This window comes from Cloeon dipterum, chromosome 1, assembly GCF_949628265.1.
Source record: "Cloeon dipterum chromosome 1, ieCloDipt1.1, whole genome shotgun sequence".
In the NCBI taxonomy this organism is placed as follows: domain Eukaryota; kingdom Metazoa; phylum Arthropoda; class Insecta; order Ephemeroptera; family Baetidae; genus Cloeon; species Cloeon dipterum.
In genome coordinates this window covers 3,710,121-3,735,199 of record NC_088786.1, presented here as the reverse complement: position 1 = coordinate 3,735,199, position 25,079 = coordinate 3,710,121, and the positions used below count along the sequence as shown (strand labels likewise).

Below are 25,079 nucleotides of genomic sequence, written 5' to 3'. Positions count from 1 at the left end.
TGCTGTTCTGTATACATACTTCATCTGTATGATGATGTGTAACTTTTAGTACGAGTCGATCTGCACGTTCCCTAGCTGGCATTAAAATTTGGAAAATTTGCCAAAATTAAGAAACGCGATTTCAGGGAATTCATTCAAATTTAAAGAAACCAAACCATTGCATAACATAATAAAAATTTAAATAAAATACCAATTTTCATCCTCTCTTATAGCAACCACGGATATAAATTCAAGTTAATTGCATTTCCCGCCTGGGAAATAACAATTTGACATTTCAAAATTTTAAACTAGCTTGCGATTTTGGTATTTTTTCAAAATATTTGTTGTTTTGTTGCCTTTGCGCATGTTTAAATATTGATGTACACTTGAACTCCTCTTGAATGGAATGAAAACCAAATTTGAGGTCATCGACCATGGTCATAAGGATCACCAAGGCTCATTTTCGAAAATTTCGGAGTGTTTCTGTGATTTAGAAAGCCAGTTCCAAACTTAAAAATTCCGAAACCCTCCTCAAAGGTTATCCCAGGGTACGAGTGAACTTGTGTGGAAATTTCAAGGCGGTGCTCGGCTTTGTTTTTGAGAAAATAAATTTTGAGTCTCGAAAATTGAAATTTTTACAATGTTTTTGAATGGTTTTATCGCCAAATCTCGGATTCTAAGTGTCAGAAATGCAAAATCTGCACATCATTCGATTTGTCTTGACTTCCCCTAATGAGCTGAATGCTTTTTGGGATGCACACCCCATATAACCCCTAGATTTTAGGCCTCTATTTCATCCCTCGAGTCAAAAAGTGAATATTTTAAATCATCGCGTTTTTTGTTATGCGATAAAGATTGCAGGAAAGGAATTGGTAGTCAGTTTCAATCTCTTTCTATTTGACTAATTTTTTCGTTAAAGGAGTGAAAACAAATTCTTCTCGCTAATTAGTTCAATTTCTCTGCTCGTCCTGACTAGGCAGCCCCCTCCGTCGAGATACCGAACAGCATTGCCGAAAAAGTAAAAGAGAGACAAAACAAAACAAGAAAAGAAGAAGCGTGCACCAAGAAATTACATGGGCAAATGGCACACGCAGAGTAATGAGAACATAAACAAATAAGTGACACACATGAGACGCGCATTATTCGAGTCGTCTGGCGGCGTAAAACGTCGTGTGTGCGTTGGGCGGGCCTAGCGTCGCACCGATAGCTCGTCTCTAACCTGCTGACCCAGCTGAATGCTGCGAATCGCACTCTTATTCTTGCGTTCGAATAAGGACCGTGCAATTTTGTGTGATATGTGCGCTCGTCTCCTTATTTTTCTTATTTTGCCATCATCTCGTGTCACGCTTTCAGGCTGAATTCTACATTCAGATCATTTTACACTGAGTTGCTGACGCAAACTATCGTTGCGCTGCTGAGCGATAAAATTGCGACGCTTTATTTCATGAGTAATTTAATTAAAATTTTCGCAAAATAATGTCAAAAGTGGATCAAATATGAAATTGTGCTAGAAGACAGCAACTAGAGGCACTTCAATTCTCTATTATATATTTACTGTTTTTTTTATTAGGATTGAATTGTTTCCCATGTGACGCTGTGACATAATAAGTGAACAATCAAAATGACGAATAGGATGATTTGTACATGTATTAGAAGTATTACTTTATCAGCAGCTCATATTGTAATTGTAATTTTTAAATTGAACAAAACACTACAATCTGATACAAAATTTGTTGGCTGCATGGAATGCCTTCCTAGAAAAGTGATAAAGGAAAATGAATATGCCTCAAGAGGAAGATTATTCTTATAATAAGTATAGAAAATTTAAAGGAAAATTAGGAAGAATTGGATTTTTATTCACAAGGATGAAATTGCCGAAAAAATTTACAAAGTTGTTGGGCTGTGCTGCACTTTTCCAAGTTCCTGAATAATTTATTCAATATCTTGAACATTATTTAAAACAATCTTATTTCTTTAATTCTAGAAAATTTGCTGTGTCCCCAGATCAAATAGTTTTTCTACGATTTATTGACGCATAAATATAGTAAACAAATAAATCAGTTTGGTTTCTCAAAGAAAAGACATAAAGTCTGCATTAACTACTTATATAATCTGAACAAAGAAACACTCGCTTATGGATAAGAGACGCAGCTGTGCTTAGGAAATTCTCAAATTGAGGCAAAACAGTTTAACAACGTCGAATAACAATTAGAAGAGAGAATGTGTGAGAAGTGGGCTTTCATTTCTGACCTCCAGATTTTTTACACCCTCTCCCTTCGCCCATTATTAAACCCTTATTGCTATAAATTTTAACGGCCTTGTCAGATTTGACCCTTATAATAAGCCATAACAAACTACCTTAAGGGACGCAGCACGATAAAACTTGAAACATTTTCCGAGAACAACAAACCGTCTAGAGATTTATGAACGAGCACAAGCACAAAAGTAGTCTTCGTATAATGTCATAGAGATACGCTTTCCCAGATTACAACAAAGTGACTCTGGTGCCCAGAGTGCCCATAGTCGCAATATTCCAATCACTGTCATGTAATTTTTACCCCCTTTGTCACTTGGATTTTTTATTTAATTTTTTTTCAGAGCCTGTACAGTAAAGCTTTTTTAACATTTTCCTGGAATCTGTATAGAGTGAAACGTTTAAATGTTTTGGTTTATTTGAGGATTGTTAAGCCATAACAATAAATATTAAATCCTTAAATGTTTGAACTAATTCGATTCAGTTATGCAATTGTCTTTTGTATGCGTGTGCTAAGCGTTTTGTACAGCCTTGAAAAAATACTATAGCCGGAACTTCGATTGAAATTGGCAAAAGGCAGTCTTTGCGAATTCGCTCCACTGCTTAATCAAAACAAATTTTACGTAACCAATAAGTAACTCATTAAATGCAAAATCAGGACAGGATGAAATGAAAAAAGGTCAAGCCTTTTTATTTGACACCGCTGAAAATCGAGTGTCCTCTAATTATCGCGACTATATATTTTTCGGGAAATGTCACGCGGCTTGGAATTAGCATGCACGAGGAAAAGAAACACCCGAGGAGGAAGTAGCGCCTGCTTACTCACTCCATACGCGGCCGGCATCAATTAAAATGTGGAAGGCGATTGTGTGATACTTTCGTCGGAACGGAGGGGAAGTGCTCGCTGGTTGAAGACTCGCGTGACGTCAGCTGCTGCGCTCGGCGGCGGCGGCGAAGGTACGACTTTTGGGGAGGGCTGTTTAGCAGGTAGGCAGGTGGAATGGAAACTGTTATACGCTTCGAGATCACTCGCGAGGTTGCATGACGTGAAGAAGGTTGTCTGCCGATTCTAGTGTCTCTTCCAGTGCGAACACCCTCGACTCTCAGGGTCCGTGCTTCGAATTCTCGCCTGCCACAAGACTGCGCCACAATGAGGAGGCGACATTTAGTTAGCGTTTTTCTTCTTCTCTCTGCCACCTGCACAGGTAAGTTGACAACGACTACAAAAACACATAATTTTAAATTTAAGGAGGATAGCAGGAAAAATGAAAAAATATATTTTTTTTTTATTTTACCTGGATAGTGATTATTTTTTTATAATGGTAAAAAATTGGGTTCACAAAGATGCTCTTCTGACGGCGAGGATTATTAATAGGCACTCGCTCCCGGATCTTGTCTAGTCAATCGGTAAATGGGTCAACCGCAGATCATCTTTACAATTAACTCGATCACAAGAGGCGTCTTCATATATAGTTATATCTTTCTCTGCACTCCGCTGGCAAGGTGTACGCATCTTCATCACTCTGAAGGAAGCCTTAAAAAGCGTCTGTGTCGCTCCCATTTCCTCTCAGGCGTGATGCTTTTAAATATCATATTTATAGGCAGGGTCTCGCGATAAATGCATCATAAAGCCACATTTTGTGAGGAATTTTATTCGTTATTATTCAAGCGTTTCGCTTTGGCTTTTTGTTGCGTCTACTCTTTTGTACCTGCCAGAGGGATGCAAAGAAACCCTCCCCTTCTTGCACTTTTTTCATCTAGTGTGGGATCGTCAATTTTTGATACTCACTTTTGCCTCAAGGAACATCACGGTGTTGTTACCGGCCTCTGCACGCAAGTTTTAGTTTTCATTCGAATTCACTTGTGTTGTACTACGGTACTTGCAATGAGATCGAGGAAGAGGCCGGAACACGTAGGACGTGTGCGGTTAGCAGCGGAGGATGAAAAATAATTTCAAAATCTGTCGTGAAAGACGTCGCTCCAGCTTATTATGTGGCAGACCAGACAAATTCGTCGATCCAATTTATTACTTTCCTTGCATGCCCACATAAATTTGATTCTAAAAACGTGGGAAAGCCTTTTTATCAATTCAGGAAATAGTTCCCACAAGGCCTCTGATTTTATTACAATAAAAATTTGAGGTAACAATTTACTTTTAATCCGTGATTTAACTCTTTTTAAAAATTATTTTAATTGGCAAATTAATTTGTATTAATACCAGTTACCTAGAAATCCGCTTTAGAGTGGAATGATTATGAACCTCGTGTTGTCATGGAGTTTTTATTTTGTTAATGTAACTTAATTTACACTTGAGCTTAATTACTTCTTGTATAATGTGCGTTTATGTGGTTAATGCACTTTCATATCCATTAAACTTGCGAGCCTTGGCTTTGTAATGTCATACATGTGTTCTCCAACGCGCCAGATTGATGCACACACAGCATAGCTTGTAGCACTCCTACACATTGACCTAGTGAAGAAAGGGCAGAATAAAATAAAACAAAGAGCAATACGCGTAACGGGAATCGTTGGAGATGACGAAATAAAATTGCAAAATGCCTAAATTTGCACAAAGAGGAGAATAGCCTTAAAATAATGAATCTGTGGAAGGTGCTTTCCCGAATTTTACCTAAAAATCACGTACAAGACCTTGCAAATTTTGCGTAACTCGATCCCTCTGAAGATTTAGAACATCGCCTCATTTCAGGAATGTTCATTCAAATCACGATTCACCGCGAGATACTAAAAAATATTATCAGATGGAATATGCACGCATTCGCGCACCTTTTCGGCTCAATTAAGCGCGCGACTCAGGCCCTGAATACTGATGAGCCTTGCATTGTCAACGCAAATAACACCAATATCAATTAAACATAAAGGCGTGCCGGTGCCACACACGCCGGCTAAAATTGCATGCAAATTCCTCAGTCGGTGTAGGTAGGTCAACGCGCTTTTGTTATTGTGTCAGTAAACTAACCATAAGGAGTGAGCTGTGAGTCAGTTTTCATTCTGTGAGGTGGACGAGCGAATCCGTTAACTCTCGGTGTCGTTGTTGGACACACCTGGAAAATGCTTAATCGGCGTTTGTTGTGCTGTCCAAAACCCATTGACAGTTACAAAAACACTGTGACGACTGCACACTCTATTTGCTTGCAATATGCCGCAGCGCGTTTCAAGCGTTCAAGTCTGAGCAGAAGAATAATAATAATGAGCAATACGCTTTTATTTGCGTCTTTTGTGCAGAGATGGCTTACTTTTGCTTTATAAATTCAGCGAACGCTTGAAGCAGTTTTTAGTTCTCGCGTGGATAGAGCAATTTTACGAATGTATAGGTTCGTGCCTAAAGATTCCTTTATTGAATATTATTAAATGATGAAAGCTAGATAACTTCATCTTAGTCAAATTGAAGCTCTCTATCGATAGTGAGGAAACGTGATCTCATCTTTTGCAAAATTAACTCAGCCGTAAAATGAAGCGAACACGCATCTATGTTCATAATTCTAAACAGTCTGACCCCTGAAGACCTCTGAAGATAGTAAGCTTCATCTTGATTTATTCTAGAATAAATTAATACACCGAGAAGAAAGCAACTACACGGAACTTAAAACAACGCTGACAATAATGCACTGCAAACAATTCGTTAACTCAATTAAAGGGAAAATCACGTCGCAAGCAGTTTTCAGTGTTCTAAAGTGTCCAGCAGCGGACACATCCGGGACAAAAGAACTTTCGCTGCTTTCAGAGCGGATGAGGAAAGTGCAGTGTCTGATTTTTTATGACTCCTCGCGCTCATCACTCAATTTCGATCAAGTTGGAAGGAAGTGGCGGTGAGGCGGAGGAATCGATGTCTTCGAGATTGTTTCCCTTTGATTCACTGCAAAGCACCTCGTTTCCGTGCTGTTGATTATTCATCGCACAAAAGCGAGTAGAAAGTCGCCCTGCTGAGATGCTGCGGAGCCAGCATCTGCAGCAGCTCGCACAGTCACCTTAGGTCTCTCGTTGTCGCGGGAAAACCTACTTTTATTCATTAGGATCAATAGCCGCGCGGCGAGTCTTTCGGGTTTACCTGCGTGAAAAGTATTCTGCGGCGGCTGGGAATCCGCATCCGTAATTATGTCACTCGGCTTTTAGCAGACGACGTTTACACTCGGCGCATTAATGGTTTATTGCTCAAATTGCAGAAGCTCGCCAAGGCAAGAAAGAAGCGTTCTTTGTTTTCGCTTTTGTCGTGATGGGATCTTAGAAATCGAAGGGCAGAAGCGTGTTTTACCAAGTTCACGCAGAGGAGAAACTAATTGTACTTGCTCGGTAATTAAGGAGATTATTATTCACGGCGGAAACCGCGAATGTTGAAAGCAGCTTTGTTCGAGAAATGCAAATTTTCGCCAAAGAGGATCTCTTGTCTTATCTGCTTTTCTTCTCGTCGGCATGCACGCGGAGACGTGATTACTCGTTAATTAGCAAATTGTGGCCGCGCACGATCAAAAAGGTTTTTAGTTTTTATTTTCATTTTGCTGCCGAGTTGAAGAATTTCACGCTTTTTAAACAGTCGAAACTGAACTTTTCGGAGTTTCTCCAAAACTTAATCTTTGGACCTGACCACACTTGAATGAATTGATGACCGAATTTTGCTTGTTTTCTTTCACTGGCTGTTTTATTTTTATCCTGCCCGTTGATCGCTGCCAATTTCACGTTCCTTTTGTTCTGACTAGCACCAACCGAGTTTACTCTTTACGTAATGATCGCTGATGCATATTCACCGGATAATGACGATGATAACATAATGAAAAGCACGCGGCCGACATAATTTTCTGCTAGCCTGCGTCCAATCCTTTTCATTATAATCGAGCGCCCTAATAAACGGCGCCGTGCACATTCGTTACGTCAAACCAGAAGAATGAATTCGCAGCAAATTTGGCTATTTATAACTTTTATGCCGTTGGATGCAAGTGCAATGAACACATTATTATCTACAATGGGCTCGTTCCCTCGAAAATTGTCTTGAGAAGTCAGCAACTCTTTTTTAATAACAGAGCGCCAATGATAAATCATTTTTAACTTTAATTGCATTTAAAAGAGCCACAAACTTATGCCGTAATTAATAATTAACGTGGAAAATGTTTTATGGATGGCTGGGCTGACAAAAAGCTTTAAAAAGCACAAAATCAGCGGAAAGTGGTTTCTGTTAACTGCAGTACCCATCGGCTTAAGTGCACCATTTGACGAACTCTGTATCTAATTGAATTACCATAGTCACGCTTTGAAATTCATAAAGTCATAGTAAGTAAAAAATCAAAGCTATGAAATTTCTCAAATATCGATCCAAAAATTATTTGCCAATGAAGCCAATTAAATGCATGTGTTTTTTTAAGTTGGAATTAAATTCATTAAAAAAAACTGGACGTAATCAGAAAAATAAACAGTTCTCAGCATCTGTAATTAGCTTTTGAGTTGATAAGAGGCGAAATTTATTATGTTTCTGTCTTGTGGCTGCAAATGCAGACTGATATTGCATTGCATTTTTACGTGACGAGAGATCCATGGCAGAAAAGCCTAAAATAAATTGTTTTAGAGGTGCGTTTCCATTGAATGCGGATTATAACGTTCTTTCTGCTGTTTTAGCAAGGATGTGCGTTTCTGTTTAGCATTACCCCGCCGCATGGTTTGTTATATTTAACCATTATCAGTAATGCGCGGAGCCGGGCGGTTGACCCTTCTGCCGTTACTTTTTAGATAAGACACCAAAGCTCGCCATAGTCCGTTCGCCGCCGCGATATTTAATTTCTTTTTCCTTACGCTAGCTAATCCATATACAATTATAACAGGAAATGTGTGCGAGCACACTACTAAAAGGGCATTAAATACCGCGGATCGTACAATATCAAAATGTACGTTATGTTTGTGTACTTCAAATAGAAAGCCACACTATAATTTTGAAGTGCAAGAAAACGCAAGAACGGTAATCGTTAAAATCATAATTATTTTCCCGCCGTTCTAGTCTTCAATCAGAGCAAAATCCGCCTCCTCGCTCGGAAAATCGTGACCGATCAATACAAACACGAAAATAATGAATGGCGTGCTTCGGCGGCAGGGAAACTGCTCGCACACCATAATCTTCATCTGGCCGAAACGTTTTGATGGTCAAGAACACGCGGCGGCGAAAAGTAATGTTGATGTCAAGGCCCTTTCAAGCACCGGCCAGCAGTGCGAACAGTTACTTTTTGGGCGAGATGCGTGTGTGTGTGTGTGGGTATGATGTATTTTAGGCTCTTACCAAAGGGACACCGTGAATAACAGAGAGCAAAATTCGGCACGAACAGGTGGTGGGGATAAATAGTTCTGATTTGGGCTCCCGAGGAGATCCACCTAAATTGATATGAGCACAGCTGCTGCAGGATGGACCAAAATTCAGATGAGGAAATCGCTCACGTGACCAAAATGCCACGAAACACGAGAATTTTTATTGGAATCGTTGAATGCTTGTTTACTAAATAGCAATCAAGGAGAGAGGATTTTCGTCGGAACTAGTTATGTGCCAATAAAGTTTGATTTTTATTTTCAAGCTGTTACATAAATATTTCTTATTATTGGCACCGTCACACTCTCATATAATGATAGTTTATTTTCAATATTAACAACAAACGCATACAAAATGTATTTCTTGTGCAAATTTTCTAAAATGTGAACCTCTGTAATTCCAGCTTCCTTTGCGGAAGATCAAAAGTGCCGTTTCCCCGGAGCACCGGCCCACTCTACCGTCTCCTTTTCGGACGAGGCGTTGTCCACGGGCTCTGTGGCCACCTACAGCTGCGAAAGGGGCTTCGAACTTCTCGGCCCGACCAGACGGATATGCGGCGATGACGGACAGTGGGCGCCTGAAGGGATTCCTTTTTGCGGTGAGTACACCATCCAAGCATGAACAAGTGCTCTTTTAGTTAGAAGTCATCCAACTCTTGTGCATTCAATATCGTAATATATTTTTATATACATTTCGCTCTCCACGCAGACCGGAGACAATTATGGGAAAATACGAACGCAACTCCGACGTAATTATCGCGCAGAAAGACGAATAATTGCAGGAATAAGAGTTATTGTTCATTATCCGAGCTTGAGTGATTTTAAATTACGGAAATTGCACTTTTGACTAATGACTTGTCTGCGTTTTTTAATTAAGAATAATGGAAACAAAACAAACCGATGAACAAACACAGCTACCGCTGTTAAGCAGCCTGATCCGATTGAAATTTGAATGATAGGAGTGAACCTTTTGAACACAATGGACGCGAGCGTTCGCTTTTTAGACCGTTCGTGCTGCTCTTTTGTCGGTCGTGTAATATCTCACACCTCATCATCTATTTCACTCTTTTTATACGCTTTGTTGTGCTCTCGCGTGCGCTCTTTTGTACATATTGTAGCCGAGTCGTGTGCGGAGAGTGCTGAATAAATACTGTAGCTCCAATTCAATCAAATGCAATATGTGCTAGTGAAACTTGGAATATTATTTTTTTAATTTATTGAATTATTAACCAGTTCACCGATCGATAAAAAAGGCGACACACGAGTGGCTCTGAGCCTCTTTAAGTGTGATGGGCACCGCGCGGATTTACAGTTGTGGCCAATCGCGGCGCGGCTTATCCTGCCCGCGTTGTGCAATGGGTCATCAACGCGCATTCCGCGATCGACCTTGGCCTAGCGCGCGGCGAGATGCGTGAATTTCCAGCACGCATTCATATAGCCACCTCCGGAGGAGACGCGCCGGCCGCGATGGTAGGAGGTTGCTGCTCCTATACGCGCGCGCTCACCATATTACAGGATTTAATAATTACCGTTACCTTCTCACTCGTGCTGCCGATGCCACCGCGCGCGTCCTTTTGCTTTGCTGATTCCATATGTGTTTACACGGCACATGTGCGCCGGCTGTAATTTCGCTGGCTTTTCCGCTTAATTGCTGATTATTTGTGCGATATCGACCGCTCCAAGCGCAACACTCTTGGGTCCATCCGGGAGCTGCTTTTACGCCTCAGAAAATTTTCAAAAATTAAAATTTTTCAACAACAAAACCGGTTACACAAATAAACAGTCAATATACGTTTCTGAACAAAAAATAAATATTTAACCAATGCGATGGATGAAAAATTCAATTTGTGTCATTAAAATCCAATTATCTAAAGAGGATGTTGAATCTGAAAAATCCTTGTTACCAAAATGCATAAACTAATTTGCTAAGAAACTATAATTAAGGCATTGTAAATTTTAATAGAGAAGCGGCAGCAAATTCATCATGCTTTTCAATGGAAATGACTGTCTCCATACTTAAAATCTGATTTTATTTCAAAACAAAGAGTTCCCCAAAAAGTGGCATACACAATTGCATAGATCTCAACGAGAGGAATCGAAATCCGACAAGAAAATATGGCCATGCATTGTAATTATTAGAGAAAATGGACAAAATTTGAATTTAATTGGTATCAAAAGTCGACTTTTGATTAACACATTAAAATGACAGTTATTTTACCTTTTAGCCAACCCATTTATAAATTTTCAATTCGCTCTCAAATTTTCGCTTGTGCTTTCATCGCATTTTTTCCTCTTCATTCCGCAATTTGATACAACCTCGCTCAAGATTTTTGTGGCTTTGCTGGAATGCAACTTAATTGAGACTGGGAGGACGTCCAGATTTAGCCAATCGCTCATAACGGTGCTCTCAGTTTTACCAGCGGGTTAATTGTAGCCGGACAGAGGAATAGCTTAATCCTCGCGTTGGCCTAGCGGGAAACGAATTAAAATAAATAGAGACAAACTGGATGAGCGGTTTTAACGCTTAATTTCATTCAAAGATAACCACCGAACCTCTGTCTGCAACGTTCTTTTTTTGTCAACGAGGAAGAGCCTCCTCTACATTCACCACTCTCTTAGCAGACCTGTTTGGACAAACCTGTTACAAAACAGCAAAAATTACATTTTTATTACTGCGCCAATTCGACCGTTTCCATCCAAAATGATCTGCGTTTTTTCCATCAAAGGGAATTTTAACGCACGAAGCTTCTTTGATCGTTCATTTAACATCATGTCCACGCACTAAACCGGCGAAAAACAAGCTGGAATAGCGTGAAGTTGAAAATTGGAAACGCGCCGAGGGGATTTATTCTAGACTCTACTGCTGTCGTGTTTTTGCTTGTGAGAACATCACGCCGAGTAATATTTTTTTAGCAAAAAAGACGATCATTCGTTGTTGTTATCCATCCGCAAAAACTTTCACGTGTGTATAGTCTGGATAGGTGGCAAAGGTGAAAGGATTTGAAAGTTATATCTCGTCTACAGTAAAAATTACAGCTTATGCTAATATTATCAGCCTGTTGAATATAATGCTGTAACAATAAACACCGGTAGGAAGTTCACGTCTTCCCAATTACCGGCGGGGCGCATGTCTGCACTTTGTACAGAAGAAAATTTCGCCGAGAAAGTATACACCATAAATTCATAAAATGCTGCTAGTTTTTGCGACTAATTTCGAGACGTGCATCGTGTGTTAGACTAAATAATGTAATTGTAACACGAAACACGACAAGGAGTGAAAAAGGTTGCCAGCAGCGATCAGCCTAACTACTCAGCATTTTCACAAAATCTCTAGTTTTTTTTTTTAGAAAACGATGCGGTGAGATTTTCATGCATGACTTCATTTTATTTTGAGTTTATTTTTATTTGAATGAATCATTGCTCAAAGCTTTTAATATTTTCCTTCTTTTTAAAGAGCCGAAATATGATTTGATGCGCTCGCAGCATGACCTCTCCCCGAAAATCCGGCTTTCATAACGAGAATTCCACCGGCATTGTTTTTTCTTTAGAAGAGTGAGGAGTCAAACGAATAAGTTTTGCTTTGCACATTTTTCTACACAATAATACGAAAATTGTCGGCGGCGAAAGGCACCTAGGCGTAACTTTGCGCCGTTAGCCGCGCAACGCGCAGAGAGAAAAAGGAGCGAGCGAGCGAAACTAGACCTCTCGTCGAGTTTACTGTTTTACAAAAGCAAAAATGCCTCTCTTTCGATTGCTGCTGCAAATTAGCAGCACGAACGAGATTCAATTTCGTTCCAAATCAATTTGTATGATGCGCAGGGTTCCTGGCGGTGCCATCTGACGCCGGTGCTTTTGTGTTTGCCCACCAGAAATAAGATTACTCGAGTGCGACCCGGGCAATTAGGAACAAAAGCGCGATGAATTTGATTTGCAGCATGTCCAGTCACGGCCTGCCCAACTAATCAGATGCTGCTAGGCTTAGGTAATTGAAAAAGAAAATCTTAAGTGCGCATCCTGTTTTTTTTCATAATGCTCGGTGTTTCGTAATTAGAAAATCTTTTTGCAACAAAAGTAAAATAATTTATGCGTTTAAAATAATAACGCTTTTTATCTTGCCACTTTAATTTGATCTGACTCATGACTTGGTACCTCAGGCTTTCCAATAATAATAAAGAGCATTTAATGCGAACTCCGGCAATACCAATTACTGACGAAAATGCCTCAAAAAAGCCGCCTAATTGGCAAAAAACGTTTGCTTTTATGGGACCCGGATTCTCTTTCCAACAACAAATAAATACCGAAACAAAATAGCTCTGAATAAACCTATGATGAATGCGGCGAATCTTCTTACTGGGCCAATCTTCATGTTTGCAAATCCTCCTTGGGCGAAAAGCGTATCCTCGCCGCACCAAGGGGTCACTGGCTCTCGCAGGAAAGTTGGACTATTATGGTTAGTTGCCGACAGGGGCAACATTCATTTCGTCCGACTGCTCGTATATATAATTATGCATAAATCGCCTGAAACCATTTTTGCTGCCGCTGCTGCCCCAATTCCGTGCGACAGGCACAAGTGCTCGTCCGGCCTGTTGCAGATTTTACGGCCCGCAGATGTAACAAGTTAAAGAGAACCTGCCCTGCTCTCTGTGCTCATGAGAAAATATTTTTTAATGCCCACAATTAAAACTGTTCCGCATTATTTGCTCCCAAAATAGATCCATTAAACAAATAGGTTTTTAATTATTAATTTTGCTCTAAAATCTTCAAATTTTTATTCCGTTGAGTGAATTTGATCTGTAAAGAACAGAAGCCGTTTGTTGATTTAATGTAAACTACCTTGCATAACGCAATGGTACTGGACTCTCACCAAGTAAGTGCAGAAACCATGATAAATTTTTGCTGCTTGCTGAAAGGAAAATGCACCAGACTGTTTGTTTGTGACCAATCGGAGAGATCACACTTGACTTGCTAGATTTGATCGCAAGAGTTCGCGCGCCGAGAAGAGCATGACTCAAAAGAATTTCCAGCCGCTGCTTTCTCATTAGCTTAAAATCATCCAGACCGATCAAGCCAAATCAAAATCACGAATGCAGCTTTTCTTTCTTTGCTTTATCTGCCTGATGTATGTGTGTATGTTTGAAAAGCGCTTTGCTGGAGAGGTTCAATCGCCTCTGTCAGGAATTTTTACTGAATCACCAAAAGCACTTTTGATGAGAGATGCGAGAGCCATTTATATCCGCCGCTTGGTGGTCTTTCGTTTGAAGCATGGTAATTTCTGCAGATCATCATGTGTTCTTTCACATAAGATCTCATACGCACAAATAGTTGATTCGTGTCGGTGGCTTGAAAAGTTTCGCTTTTGTTCCTGGTGTTAATAGTTTTTTAATTTCATATTCTGCTTGATTGAAGATTGGACACTCCTCTTCACAACTGATTCGAAACGTATATAAATGTTGAGTTGTTTCCTTGCTAAATTAAAAATGCAATGTACTTATGAGAATTTCGTGCTGGAAAATAGTTGGATACAGCAAACACGGAAATCTTGAAATTCATGATGCCAATCACTCATTAGCTCTCCCAATTAAAAGCAGCGATTGCAGTGCCAGGTACTCGTTTTCCATGACAAACAATTCGACTTCACGAGAGGTAGCGAAGGGAAGATTAAAATGCGTGATAATGACCGCAGAAAAGCTGCATGACCAGTGATAGAAAGCGCGACAGGCGAAAAGCACTTCAGCTCTCAAACTATGCATAATTAATGCGATTAACTCCTCTCGCCAAATGCCAAATTCAAAAAGCATGTTGATTGATCGAATTAATCGAAAGTACTTCCTGAATATCCAAAATCTAAGCCGCGCACGCATCAATTTCACCACCGGTTGCAAAACGGAAAAGTTTTGGCAGCGCATTTCAAATGGCAGGGCGTTCACCTTGCTTGCGTTGTTGAATGCAGGCGACACACAATGAATGTCACTCTTACTCGGGTTGCAATATTTGTGGAAGCGTCTCATTATAAAAGGACCACAGAACGAGTTCTTGCACGCCGTCTGCTCCTCCAAAAAGCCTCCAATTAATCTCACACGGCGGCGAACAAAAAATAATAAAAAGACTCGTCGCGTGATGCGATTTGGTTTCCTTGTGTCACTTTTCAATTCGGCGTAAGTGTGATGCGAGACGAGAAAAAGAGTCCACCTGCTGAGCTATGAGGCCAACCCAAACACGCCAAACTTGTTGCGTTTTTTTTATCACATATAGAAAAGTGACACACCAAATTGTTGATATTGCCTAGATTTCATGATAGATATAACTCTTTTATTTATTTAGCGCAAATTGTGTTGCTAGAAGTGGCATTTTTTTAAGGATAAAAAATAAAGATTGCTCTATAAGATTTGATGGCAAAATTTTAAATAAAATTGGGGAAAAATCCGTTGTATCTTTATCTAAAAATTAGGAAAAAGCTAAAAATTTCCCAGTTAGCCGTTAAAGCTTTTGAATAAATCGGGGAGCACTGTCTCCTACTGTAAAACTATGATTTATTTCACAATTTAGGGAATTTTCACACCGTAGGATAGATTGCGACGAAAGAAATCGAAATCTAGCGAAACATCATCGAAAACCCCGTTTAATTTTTCGAGAAGTAGCTAATCAATCCATACACACTAATCCCCGATTGTAATCCATAAAAGAGATTAACTCTATCTTTTCTGAAAACATGAAATGATGAAGCTATTATTCGTAGATACTAAATAACAGCGTTGAGCGTCCTGGTTCAACGGTTTGTAGTATTAACACCTCTGCACACCAGGTCGATTATAAACAATACGTTCGGCATGCATAATTCATGAGTCCAAATAATGGTCATTAACATGCAGGCGGATGGTCCGAGGAAAGTATCGAAAGCGGTATATTACACGGCTATACTCGCGCATTACATAAAGCTGATCTAACTCGGCAATTTCTCCATGTTGGTATTCTATTCTGGTGCGCACAAACAATTGCATAAGCGCTGCAATTTTGAAAGTTTTGCTCGGCGTGAATCAGATCGGCAAGCAGTCGATTCGAAAAGTTGGCTCCGCTCGCCACTTGTGTGTCACCCTTATATATGAACTTTCATCTGCTGCAAGTGCCAAGACCGCGCCGAGCGAATCTTTAATTTTCGAAATAAATCTGTGCTCCAGTTTCGGCAGTGAATTTTCTGCACGCAAAAAAGAGAGAATGGTCTCGGCGCGACGTGCCAATAAATTTGGTTGCATGGTCCCCAAAAGATATCATCTGCTCGCTTCACGTGCTACACAATCGAAGCGACTTGTCTGCGACTTGAACGCGGAGAAGAGTAAGAGTAATGCAATCTGCCTGGATGGATCTCTTTCGAGACGACACTGTTGTAATCAAAATAAGTGTCTCTGCTCTTCTCTGTTGACAAAACAAAACCGAACGCGTTTCTTAAGGAGGACGCAGAACTACTTCGCGTCTAATTAGTCTGTGCTCAAAAGCTAATTTTGCTCTGAGATTATAATTGGCTGGGTCGAAAGAGTGTCTTTTATAGCAAGCACAAATGAAAATTATGTCGTGATTAATTTATTTTCAATCAATCCTAATTAAGACTCGTTTACCAATTAAAAAGATTTTCTAAAATTTTATCAGAGTTTTTAGTGATTAAGGAGTGGGAAACATACTTTTTGGTTGATATTTTAATAATCTGTTCCTCAGCGTAGATTTTCCTGAAAAATTGCCCGTTCTAGAAGTCACGTTAATTCACGAGGATGAAAGTTCATTTTCCAGCCAATTTATAACTTTAACAAATGAATTATTATTCACCTTCACTCCTTGTGTGAATGTACAATGCCACAATAAAATTCACCTCAATAATAACAACAGTGGACCGGAGTGCGTGTGCCACATTCGGCGCGGCCAACAATGCTTTGTAACGACGTTAACAATGAGGAAAATTACATGGCGACTTTCTTCTCTTGGTTTGCCGGCTGAAATTCCAGGCTATATTTACCTTTGGCGTCTCGTTTCCTGTACTTTACTGAATCACCTGGCAGTTCTAATGAATGACGTGTGCGCCAACAAAGAGCAGAGCTCTCCCGGGTTGTAAATATATGCAAATCGAATCCGGCTTCTCGGACGAAATTGGCCGAAAAGCCATTTATTTCGCATTGAGGAGGAGGCGATGGCGTCACGAGATTAATATCCAAGTGAAAAAGTCAAGTCATGCGGCGGAACGTACCGTAAGAAAGGAGACGGCGCCCGCGACATGTGTTGCCAGCAAAAACGGGTATCAGCATAAGAATGCGCGCGTAGACGTGCGATTGCATTCATTGCTTTGCTGCCCGCGAGGTGTGTTATAATAAAAAGCGCGGATGTCAGCCCATATGGCACATCGTGTAACCATGCTTTTTGCGCAGCATGTGCATGCTAATTATGATGCTGGCTGTTATCTAAATTAAATTAATTCGTGCTTGGCAGCATGCAATTATTCTCTCTCTGCGTGTTCTAAAAGCGCCTAACTTCTAATTAGCAGCTGAATTTTGAAGCGTGTTGGTTGTGCGGATATTTAAATTGATGTAATTTGTTACTTTGCGTTTTTTTTTGCATTTGGGATATATAGGATTTAATTATCGAGTTTGTTAGCTTCCTTACATCGGAATTGATTTTTCGCACATTGTATCTCTCTCTCGAGATTTCTGTAATTACCTTGTTAGTTCTGAGGCTTATCTCAATTACTTGTGGTTATTCCGTTACGGGATTTTTCTCACCTTAAGTAAATAATTCATTTCTCTCTTAGCAGGAAGAAGATTTTACGAGTTTTAACACAATTTAAGTTTTTAGCGGTGAGAAATCCTTCGCGATTTTTCTTGGATGCAATAAAGTATATAAGAATATCACTACTTGAGCAGAAGATTTCTAATTCTGATGACAGGAGTCGGCGTGACAAAAATTATCTGTGGCATAGGTCACCGTACCCTTCATCAATAATTTAGCTCTCTCTGTAATTGTGTTGCGCCGTCAGCTTTGGAAATATTTCCAAACGGAGAAGCATGTCTACGCTTTTCTTTTTAATGGCCGACATGTCAAAGGTGTTTTCGTCAGCAGCAGCAGCAGCAGCAGCAGCATTTAACCCGTTTCTTTTTTTCTTTCATTCTTGTTTGCCAGTCCCGAGAAAAATAACTTTCTTTGCCACTCGTTTCCTGCTTCTCCTCGGTGGTCACGAGGAGCGCACGATGATGTTCACAGAGACTGACAACGCCTCTAGGAAAAGTGTCTTTTAAAATGCACGACTGCAAAGTAATCAAATTTCCCCAAATCTGCAGTGATAAGTTTTTCCCTTTGGTGGCTGCAGTGCGACACTCGGCGTCATTTGAATGACCTCAATCCGGTGCGCGCGCGGCGTGTACTGTAGTTAGTAGGTCCTAATAAATACCTGCGCCGGCAGAGAAGCAGTTCCTCGTCAAGTGGGTCATGCATCACGTTTATTATTCCTTCTTGTGCTGCGCTGCGTCTCTTCTCATATAATCTGGCGCTTAACCAGCAGCCGCACACGCTCTTTAACTCGAAAATCAACTTCTAAAATATGGCTTGAGCGATTGGTCTGGAGATTTAATTGACAAATTAAGCGGATCAAACAAAAATACAGTTTTTCGTTTTTTTACAGTTCTTTTTTTTCATTTGAAATTTTTTCTGTTTCATCATTGTACTCTCTATTTTTTGTTCGATTTTAAATAATATTTGAAACAAAATTAGTGTTTCAATCAACTTGACAATCTGCGTAGAAAGCTTCCATCAGGAAATGCTGCATTTCTGATGGCTCAGCGGTTTCATCATGCTATTTTGGTCAAGCATAATTGGAGCATGATCTCGAGTGCGACGATTCAGTTCCCAGCGTAAGCGTTTTCCTGTCTGCCGGCAAATCAAGCTGATCCTGCGATCTATTGAGTCGCTCTGCAGTGACATAACGCAATCTTTTTACGTTACAATTCCGCCGAAAAGTGCGTGAAAACTAAACATTTCCCACGATACGGGTTTATCTCGTTTTCTCATTTATGATTTAACGCCGAGCTGATGGGAAAGAGGCTGCAATCCCAATCAATTATCGGCCAGACGACATGCAAATGAACAAAAACAACAACAGTCGAGAGGTGCAATAAATTCACGCGCTGTGGGAAGGCTAAACTCTTAATTGTCCGCAGACGTCTCGCACCTGTTTTCTGGCGGAGCACAAGCGAACACAAAACGATAAAGGAGGAAGAAGCGAGTAAGTGGAGAAAAAGGAAGGCGCGCTGATCTACTTTTCTCTTGAGCGACCAACGCTGCAGTTATACGAGATTGCTTCTTTTTATGACTTCATTTCTCAACGTGGCGCGTAATCGAAGCGCGCGGCCTTCGGAAAACTAATTCCTTTTGCAAAATAAAATAATCGAAGATCGCGCAGAAAACTGTGTCGGTCGTTATCTCCAGCACATCCTTTGTTTGCCAACACCACCTTTGTTTATTGTGTTTCCAGTGGGTTTTGCCCGATTAGGCCGTAATTATGTTTCACTCATTGCGGATTGGCTCGATCCATTGATTAATAGGCAGACAAAAGTGACAGCGAAAATAATAGCTTTTGTCGTCGGTGCATGGTGTCATCAAAATGGAAAGTGTGACCGATCGGGCCACGAGGTCTTATATCTATACATTGCTTTTAATGCACCTTGTTTCCGCTGGCTTTTTCTTTAAGTGCTACAAACAATGCAGCGATTGCCTCCGGAATCTGTAAAATTGCATTTGCGAACAATACGGCTATTCCGGCAAAGGGTGAATGTCGTAAATGGGACATTACTCTAGCACATTTTTGCTTTTATTTGTGTTGTCAATATGCCATGTCACACATGGGTTGTTCCACAATTTAAAGACCAATTTAAAGTGCCTAACCGCCATAAATTTTTATTAAAAAATATTAATTGTTCGATTGAAACTGTATTTGTTTAAAGGACAATTTTTGCAGCCTTACAACCATTCAACTCAACGACAAATCTAGCAATTCAGTGGCTTCATATTTCCCCTTTAAATTTTGAAATGAAGCAAGCCACATTTTCTTCTAGCTCTCGGCTCATTTTACATATGCCGGATATGCCTAACTAAGAGGAGGCACTCTTGCTTTTAGGCTCCATATTCGGTTCATCTCGTCAGGCATTATTCATCGCGTGAAGGATAGATCGCCTCAGGTTGAAAAAACAACAGAAAATCTGTGTGGACGTCGGAAGAGAAAAAGAGACCGCAACCGCAGGAATTTTTCTAGTCCTGCTGTCATTTATTCTTATGTCATATAAGCAGTCGGAGAGAGAAAAATTTTCTTATAACAATGGGTCGTTGAAAAAGTACACGCAAAGGTCGCTTTTTGGTCGTGCTGCCAGAACTAGTGATAACTAACGGATATGCTAAATGCGCCTAATATGTCGGCCACCTCCTCACTGAGCGCGTATGCAAATAATTAGCCAAAACCGCTAGACTGCTCCTAACCACCCAAAATCATCCATCCGATCAAAATTTTTTATTACGTGGAATGCCATAACTCATTATATCCAATAGCGAAAAACCAGCGCGCTTCATGCTATAACAAACAGCCGCTTTTTCATCGCTGCTCGTTTGCCAAGTGAACCAAGACGGCAACTCAAATTGCTCTTATGTTGAAGATAAGTTGGCGCAAAAGCAGGTCTTTTTGCAGCTCTCTGTGTCTTTAAAGATTGAGTGCTTTTCGTCTAATTGTTAATTCTCTTTTTGTTGATGCGATGGGAACTTTTCAGTGTTCTCTCTAGACTATGATAATGTGTTACAGCATCTCAAAGAGATAACGCCGTATTTCCGTGCGATAAAATTACAGAAATTACCATTAAATCTGGTTCTTACTTTGCTCATCATAAAACGTAACTGCTATATAAGTTTACGTTTATATACAAATACAGAATAGGACATTGGTAAAAAGAACTCTTTTAATTATATTTTCCCCTCTGTGATTGCAGTGTTGAACGTCGCAGCTGGCAAAGCTCCGATGCAAATCAGCACCGACCAGGGTGGAATCCCCCAGAAGGCCATCGACGGCAGCACCAGCTCTTTCTACAATGCGGACACGTGCTCCCTGACGGCGCCTGAAAGGTCGCCTTGGTGGTACGTCAACCTGCTGGAGCCGTACATGGTGCAGCTGGTGCGTCTCGACTTTGGAAAGTCCTGCTGTGGTAAGTTCGCATTTGAGCAAATTCAACGCACAAAAAAGAATATAAATCCTAAGTCTGGCTATGATAAGAGATCTCAAAAAGTCACGTAGATGTTTTTGGGCTTGGTCCCAACAAATTAGCATGCCAAACTCATTTGGATGCCGTTTTTTCTTTTTTTTTCAGGCGACAACCAGCCTGCCAGCATCGTGGTGCGCGTCGGCAACAACCGACCCGACCTGGGCACCAATCCAATCTGCAACCGCTTCAACGGCTTCCTTGAAGAGGGCAAGCCCCTCTTTTTGCCCTGCAATCCACCCATGCCAGGTGCCTTCGTCAGCGTCCACCTAGAATCGACCAATCCCGCCTCCCTTTCCATTTGCGAAGCCTTCGTCTACACTGACCAGGTACGTTCCAAATATTTTCTTGAAAATGTTGCGCAACTGTTAATAATATAAATGAAAACCACAAGGGTTTTGAATTTATTATATGTTATTTTGCGCAAAATTTTAAATTAATTCATTGATCAACCAGCAAAAATTAGAAAGTAAATAATTCATCATCCTAAGGAATAAAAATTGTTTATGATAAATAACGATTCCTCATTCTCGTGGCAAAATTCCAAGCTTTTGACACCCACGAGTAACCACGTGCACTTGTATTCGCAGGCGCTGCCCATCGAGAGGTGCCCTCAATTCCGCGACCAGCCTCCCGGCAGCACCGCTACCTACAACGGCAAGTGCTACATCTTCTACAACCGCCAGCCGCAGACTTTCCGCGAGGCGTCGGCCTTGTGCAAGAGCCGCGGCGGCACCCTCGTCGACGAGAGCAACCCTGCCCTTCAGGGATTCATCAGCTGGGAGCTGTGGCGTCGTCACAGGAGCGACACCAACGGCCAATACTGGATGGGCGCAGTGCGCGATCCTCAGGACAGGAACAACTGGAAGTGGATTGGCGGCGACGACGTGTCCGTCTCCTTCTGGAACACGCCCGGAGGTAACGAGGACTGCGCCAGGTACGATGGCTCCAAAGGATGGCTCTGGTCCGACACCAACTGCAACGCTAAGCTCAACTACATTTGCCAGCACCGTACGTTAATCAGAATAAATATAATATAGTGTATATTCTTAAAATTAATTGGAATTTCAGAACCTAAGGCTTGCGGCAGGCCAGAACAGCCTCCAAACTCAACTATGGCCTCCCCTGACTTCAATGTCGGCTCTATTGTCGAGTACACTTGCGACGACGGCCACCTTTTGGTTGGACCTCCCTCACGAACTTGCCTGCCCACCGGCTTCTACAATGAATTCCCTCCCGTGTGCAAACGTAATTATGACGGCTTTTCGTGAAGAACAAAATTAATAATTAAATTATAATCGCAGGTATCCACTGCGGTCTGCCTGCTGAAATCTCAAACGGAAGGTACCACCTTCTCAACGACAGTGTTGGCTACCTGAGCCAAGTCGTCTACTCCTGCACGCCAGGATACAGACTCGCTGGCAAAGCCGACCTCTTGTGCGACGTTGACGAGAGGTGGAACGGACCCCCACCCCGCTGCGAAGGTAAAAGTTTTAATTTTAACAAAAAAAAATTATTTTAACGGAATTCTTTTCCAGTTGATGCCTCTGCTGTCAACGTTCCCGCTGGAACCGGAAACAAGAACGTGTTCGTGCCACCTAGCCCTGGCGCTGGCTTCAGCCGCCCTCCGCTGCTGCCAACTATCAGACCGCCTACCACTCCAGTTAGAAGACCTCCACCCACAGTCGGCTCCACTGACAACATTCAAGAAGTCGAGCCTTACCCGAGCGAAAACGAAATTCTCGACGTCAATATTAGACACAACGAAAACGGCCCCAACGCTAATGTGCCAAGTTCCGTCGAGGAGGAGAGAATCCGGGATGGTAGCCCTCGTCTCAACCTTGGTAAAAATGATGAAAAGAAATGTTGTTACAGAGCAATTTTTAATTTGCAATTTCAGGAGCCATCATTGCTCTCGGAGTGTTCGGAGGTTTCGTCTTCCTGGCTGCTATAATCACCACGATTGTGATTCTCGTCAAGAGGTAAGTTGCTACATGTGAAAGTTTTGGGGTCTTAGAGGTTGGAATAAACTCTCTTTTATTACTGTGGCTCACACATCCTGATTGGAAATATGCTGTACACACAAAACACCAACTATCAAGAATTGAATGTGAAAACTCCAAAATTCTTTTACCTGCTGCCGCTGACACATCATATCTCATCATGTTGTTCTAGTGGGACGCAAAGCAAACTCCCTCCCCCACCCTCTCGCAAGTTGCCACCTAGCTGGTACCCCACGCTTTTGGCCCTGCCTTTCCCTGACCAACAAGTCGGGCGTCGGGAGTTTATAAGCAGGGGTTATAGAAGTAGGGCAGGCTACTTCTCAAACCCTATCTAAGTCCGAGAAAAAACACACAATAACTCAATACCCACCCAAGTGCCATAAATAAAGGTAAAAATGAGCGCCTATTTCGTTAGTTGATTGCCCCTAATTAATTTAAATACTATGCAGTTTGCGATTTTTTTTAAAGTAGATAGCACATTCCCCCGGTTTTCAATTGGTGGCACTATAAAGTCTCTCTGGGGCCTGTCTGCCGATCACCATTCCACATCCACACGTGCACCCCACGGACAGCAGGACAATCTGGAGAGATTATTTAAAAATTCGTGTCCCTTTTATTGTATCGATATAGGCAGGGGTAAAAAATCGCAAATTGCGAATTTCGTCTGGGAAGGCCTCTATCCGCTGGTAGCACACACGCAATATATGTTATTTCTCTTTCTCGTCGCACACACTCCTTTCAGCAGAAATTAATTCGAGTATAGGCTTGAGAGAATCGTTCATTTTTATTCTATCAAAAGGGTTTCACTTTTGAGAGAGAAAAAACGATCTACTCATAGTTCCCAAGCCTATAACGCGATTTCCAACAATATGTCAATAATTTCACGCATTTTAGGCAAGTTTTGTGCAGAGGTGCATGGGGTTGTCGAGTTTGCTTGAGCTTTTCATGTTTGTGTCCGTTTTATTGTTGTTCACGTGTGTTATATTCGTTCGCCTCCATCTCTCTTTTATCTTTCCTGCTTTTTGTCCTTGTTCGTCGCTATGCATGGCTTAATTGGTCTCTTCTCTTTCCCTAAAGCAGAAATCGCACGACAAAGCACTTCCGCCACAGAGCGTCCCCCGACAGCCACACGGTCGCCTCCTACGACTCGTCCGGTTCGGAGAGCCGCGGCGGACTCAACCGCTACTACAAACAGGCCTGGGACAATCTGCAGGAGGGCGGCGCCGGCCACGGCAAGACCAAGAGGAAAGACGACGAATTCGGCCGCAACCGCGACTCGGCCGAGATCATCGTGGACAACAAGAGGAGGCACCACCACCACCACAACCACCACCCCGACGGTGGCGACTGGAGGAGCGGAAGGGCCAACGTTAAGCCCAAGAGTAGATATTAGGCTATCTTCCAAACCAGACGCAAATTGTTCGATTTTTTGAGACGAAATTTGCCACTTTGCATCTGATATTGTTATTTCAGGGGTCAAAATTCATCAATGTTGTGTGTTTAATTTATTTCTGCATTGGCAACACGCCGTGTCTTTGGGGGTTTTATTTAAATCGAAAACGTTAACGGAAAAATCTCTTTTATATAGCGACGAGTTCCTTGACCATGCTATTTTTGTACAATTATGGTACGGTTAATGCGACTCATCTCTGCACGCAAGTCATTTTGCTAGCAAGAAATGACGTAAATGATCACTCTCATTATTTTGTATTTGTTTTGCGCGGCAAAAGATATTTTTCTACACAAATTATATCGGAGCGACGTTTTTATTAAGGCCTATTTTATCAAACGAGTGCTAAAGAAGAGTTGAATGTACATGTGAAACGTGTGTTATTAGTTTAAAAAAACTGATCCAAACAGTGTAATGTAAGAAGTGTCTTTTAACAGGATTATAGGACAAACGCAGCATTATACCCGCAGGTGGAACAACTATACAATACTTAATTCTTGTCTACTAATTGTACATGTATTTTAAATGAATGCTAAATATAAGGTTGTATAAGATGTATTCCTGAAGTTTTATTCACGATCCTTTAAAAAGAATTAATTTAATATATAAATCTCTTTTAAAACGCAATATATTAGTTTTTGCTTTTGGTTTTCATAAAAATATGAACCGTTAAATATCAAAGGAAATGATAAATAATTTAAGAAATTGAAAACATTTTGAATCAATTTCATCTTGTTCAAATCTAAAAGCCAAGAAAAAAATCCACTATGAATTTACGATGATGCGGATGACGCGGCTATTTATTTTTATTGGTCCCTTTTTACAAT

The 25,079-nt window shown here is 41.1% G+C and overlaps 1 protein-coding gene across 4 annotated transcripts; it reads left to right on the top strand.

The window, feature by feature from the left end:
- Positions 1-3,225: 3,225 nt before the first annotated feature.
- LOC135942124 (uncharacterized) lies at positions 3,226-24,810 on the top strand. 4 transcript variants are annotated; one of them, XR_010575059.1, is made up of 11 exons: positions 3,226-3,438; positions 8,935-9,129; positions 20,533-20,745; positions 20,908-21,128; positions 21,390-21,810; positions 21,871-22,047; positions 22,104-22,283; positions 22,338-22,643; positions 22,700-22,781; positions 22,975-23,191; positions 23,883-24,022. XR_010575059.1 is itself a non-coding variant. In XM_065488080.1 (10 exons), exons 1-10 carry the CDS (start codon positions 3,384-3,386, stop codon positions 24,193-24,195), a joined length of 2,163 nt encoding a protein of 720 aa, XP_065344152.1. In that variant the 5' UTR covers positions 3,228-3,383; the 3' UTR covers positions 24,196-24,810. The 4 variants fall into 4 exon arrangements, 2 of the variants coding, with proteins under 2 accessions (XP_065344152.1, XP_065344146.1); XR_010575060.1 differs by having other exon boundaries at positions 23,880-24,004; XM_065488080.1 differs by lacking the exon at positions 22,975-23,191 and having other exon boundaries at positions 3,228-3,438; positions 23,883-24,810.
- The last annotated feature ends 269 nt before the right edge of the window (positions 24,811-25,079 follow it).

What these genes read in the sequence shown, in the direction of transcription:
- LOC135942124 (XM_065488074.1), top strand. Translation starts at nt 3,384, where the DNA reads ATGAGGAGGCGACATTTAGTTAGCGTTTTTCTTCTTCTCTCTGCCACC. An exon ending in TAGCCCTCGTCTCAACCTTG is followed by an intron (nt 22,644 to 22,699) that starts GTAAAAATGATG and finishes TTGCAATTTCAG; the next exon opens with GAGCCATCATTGCTCTCGGA. An exon ending in ATTGTGATTCTCGTCAAGAG is followed by an intron (nt 22,782 to 23,879) that starts GTAAGTTGCTAC and finishes CTTTCCCTAAAG; the next exon opens with CAGAAATCGCACGACAAAGC.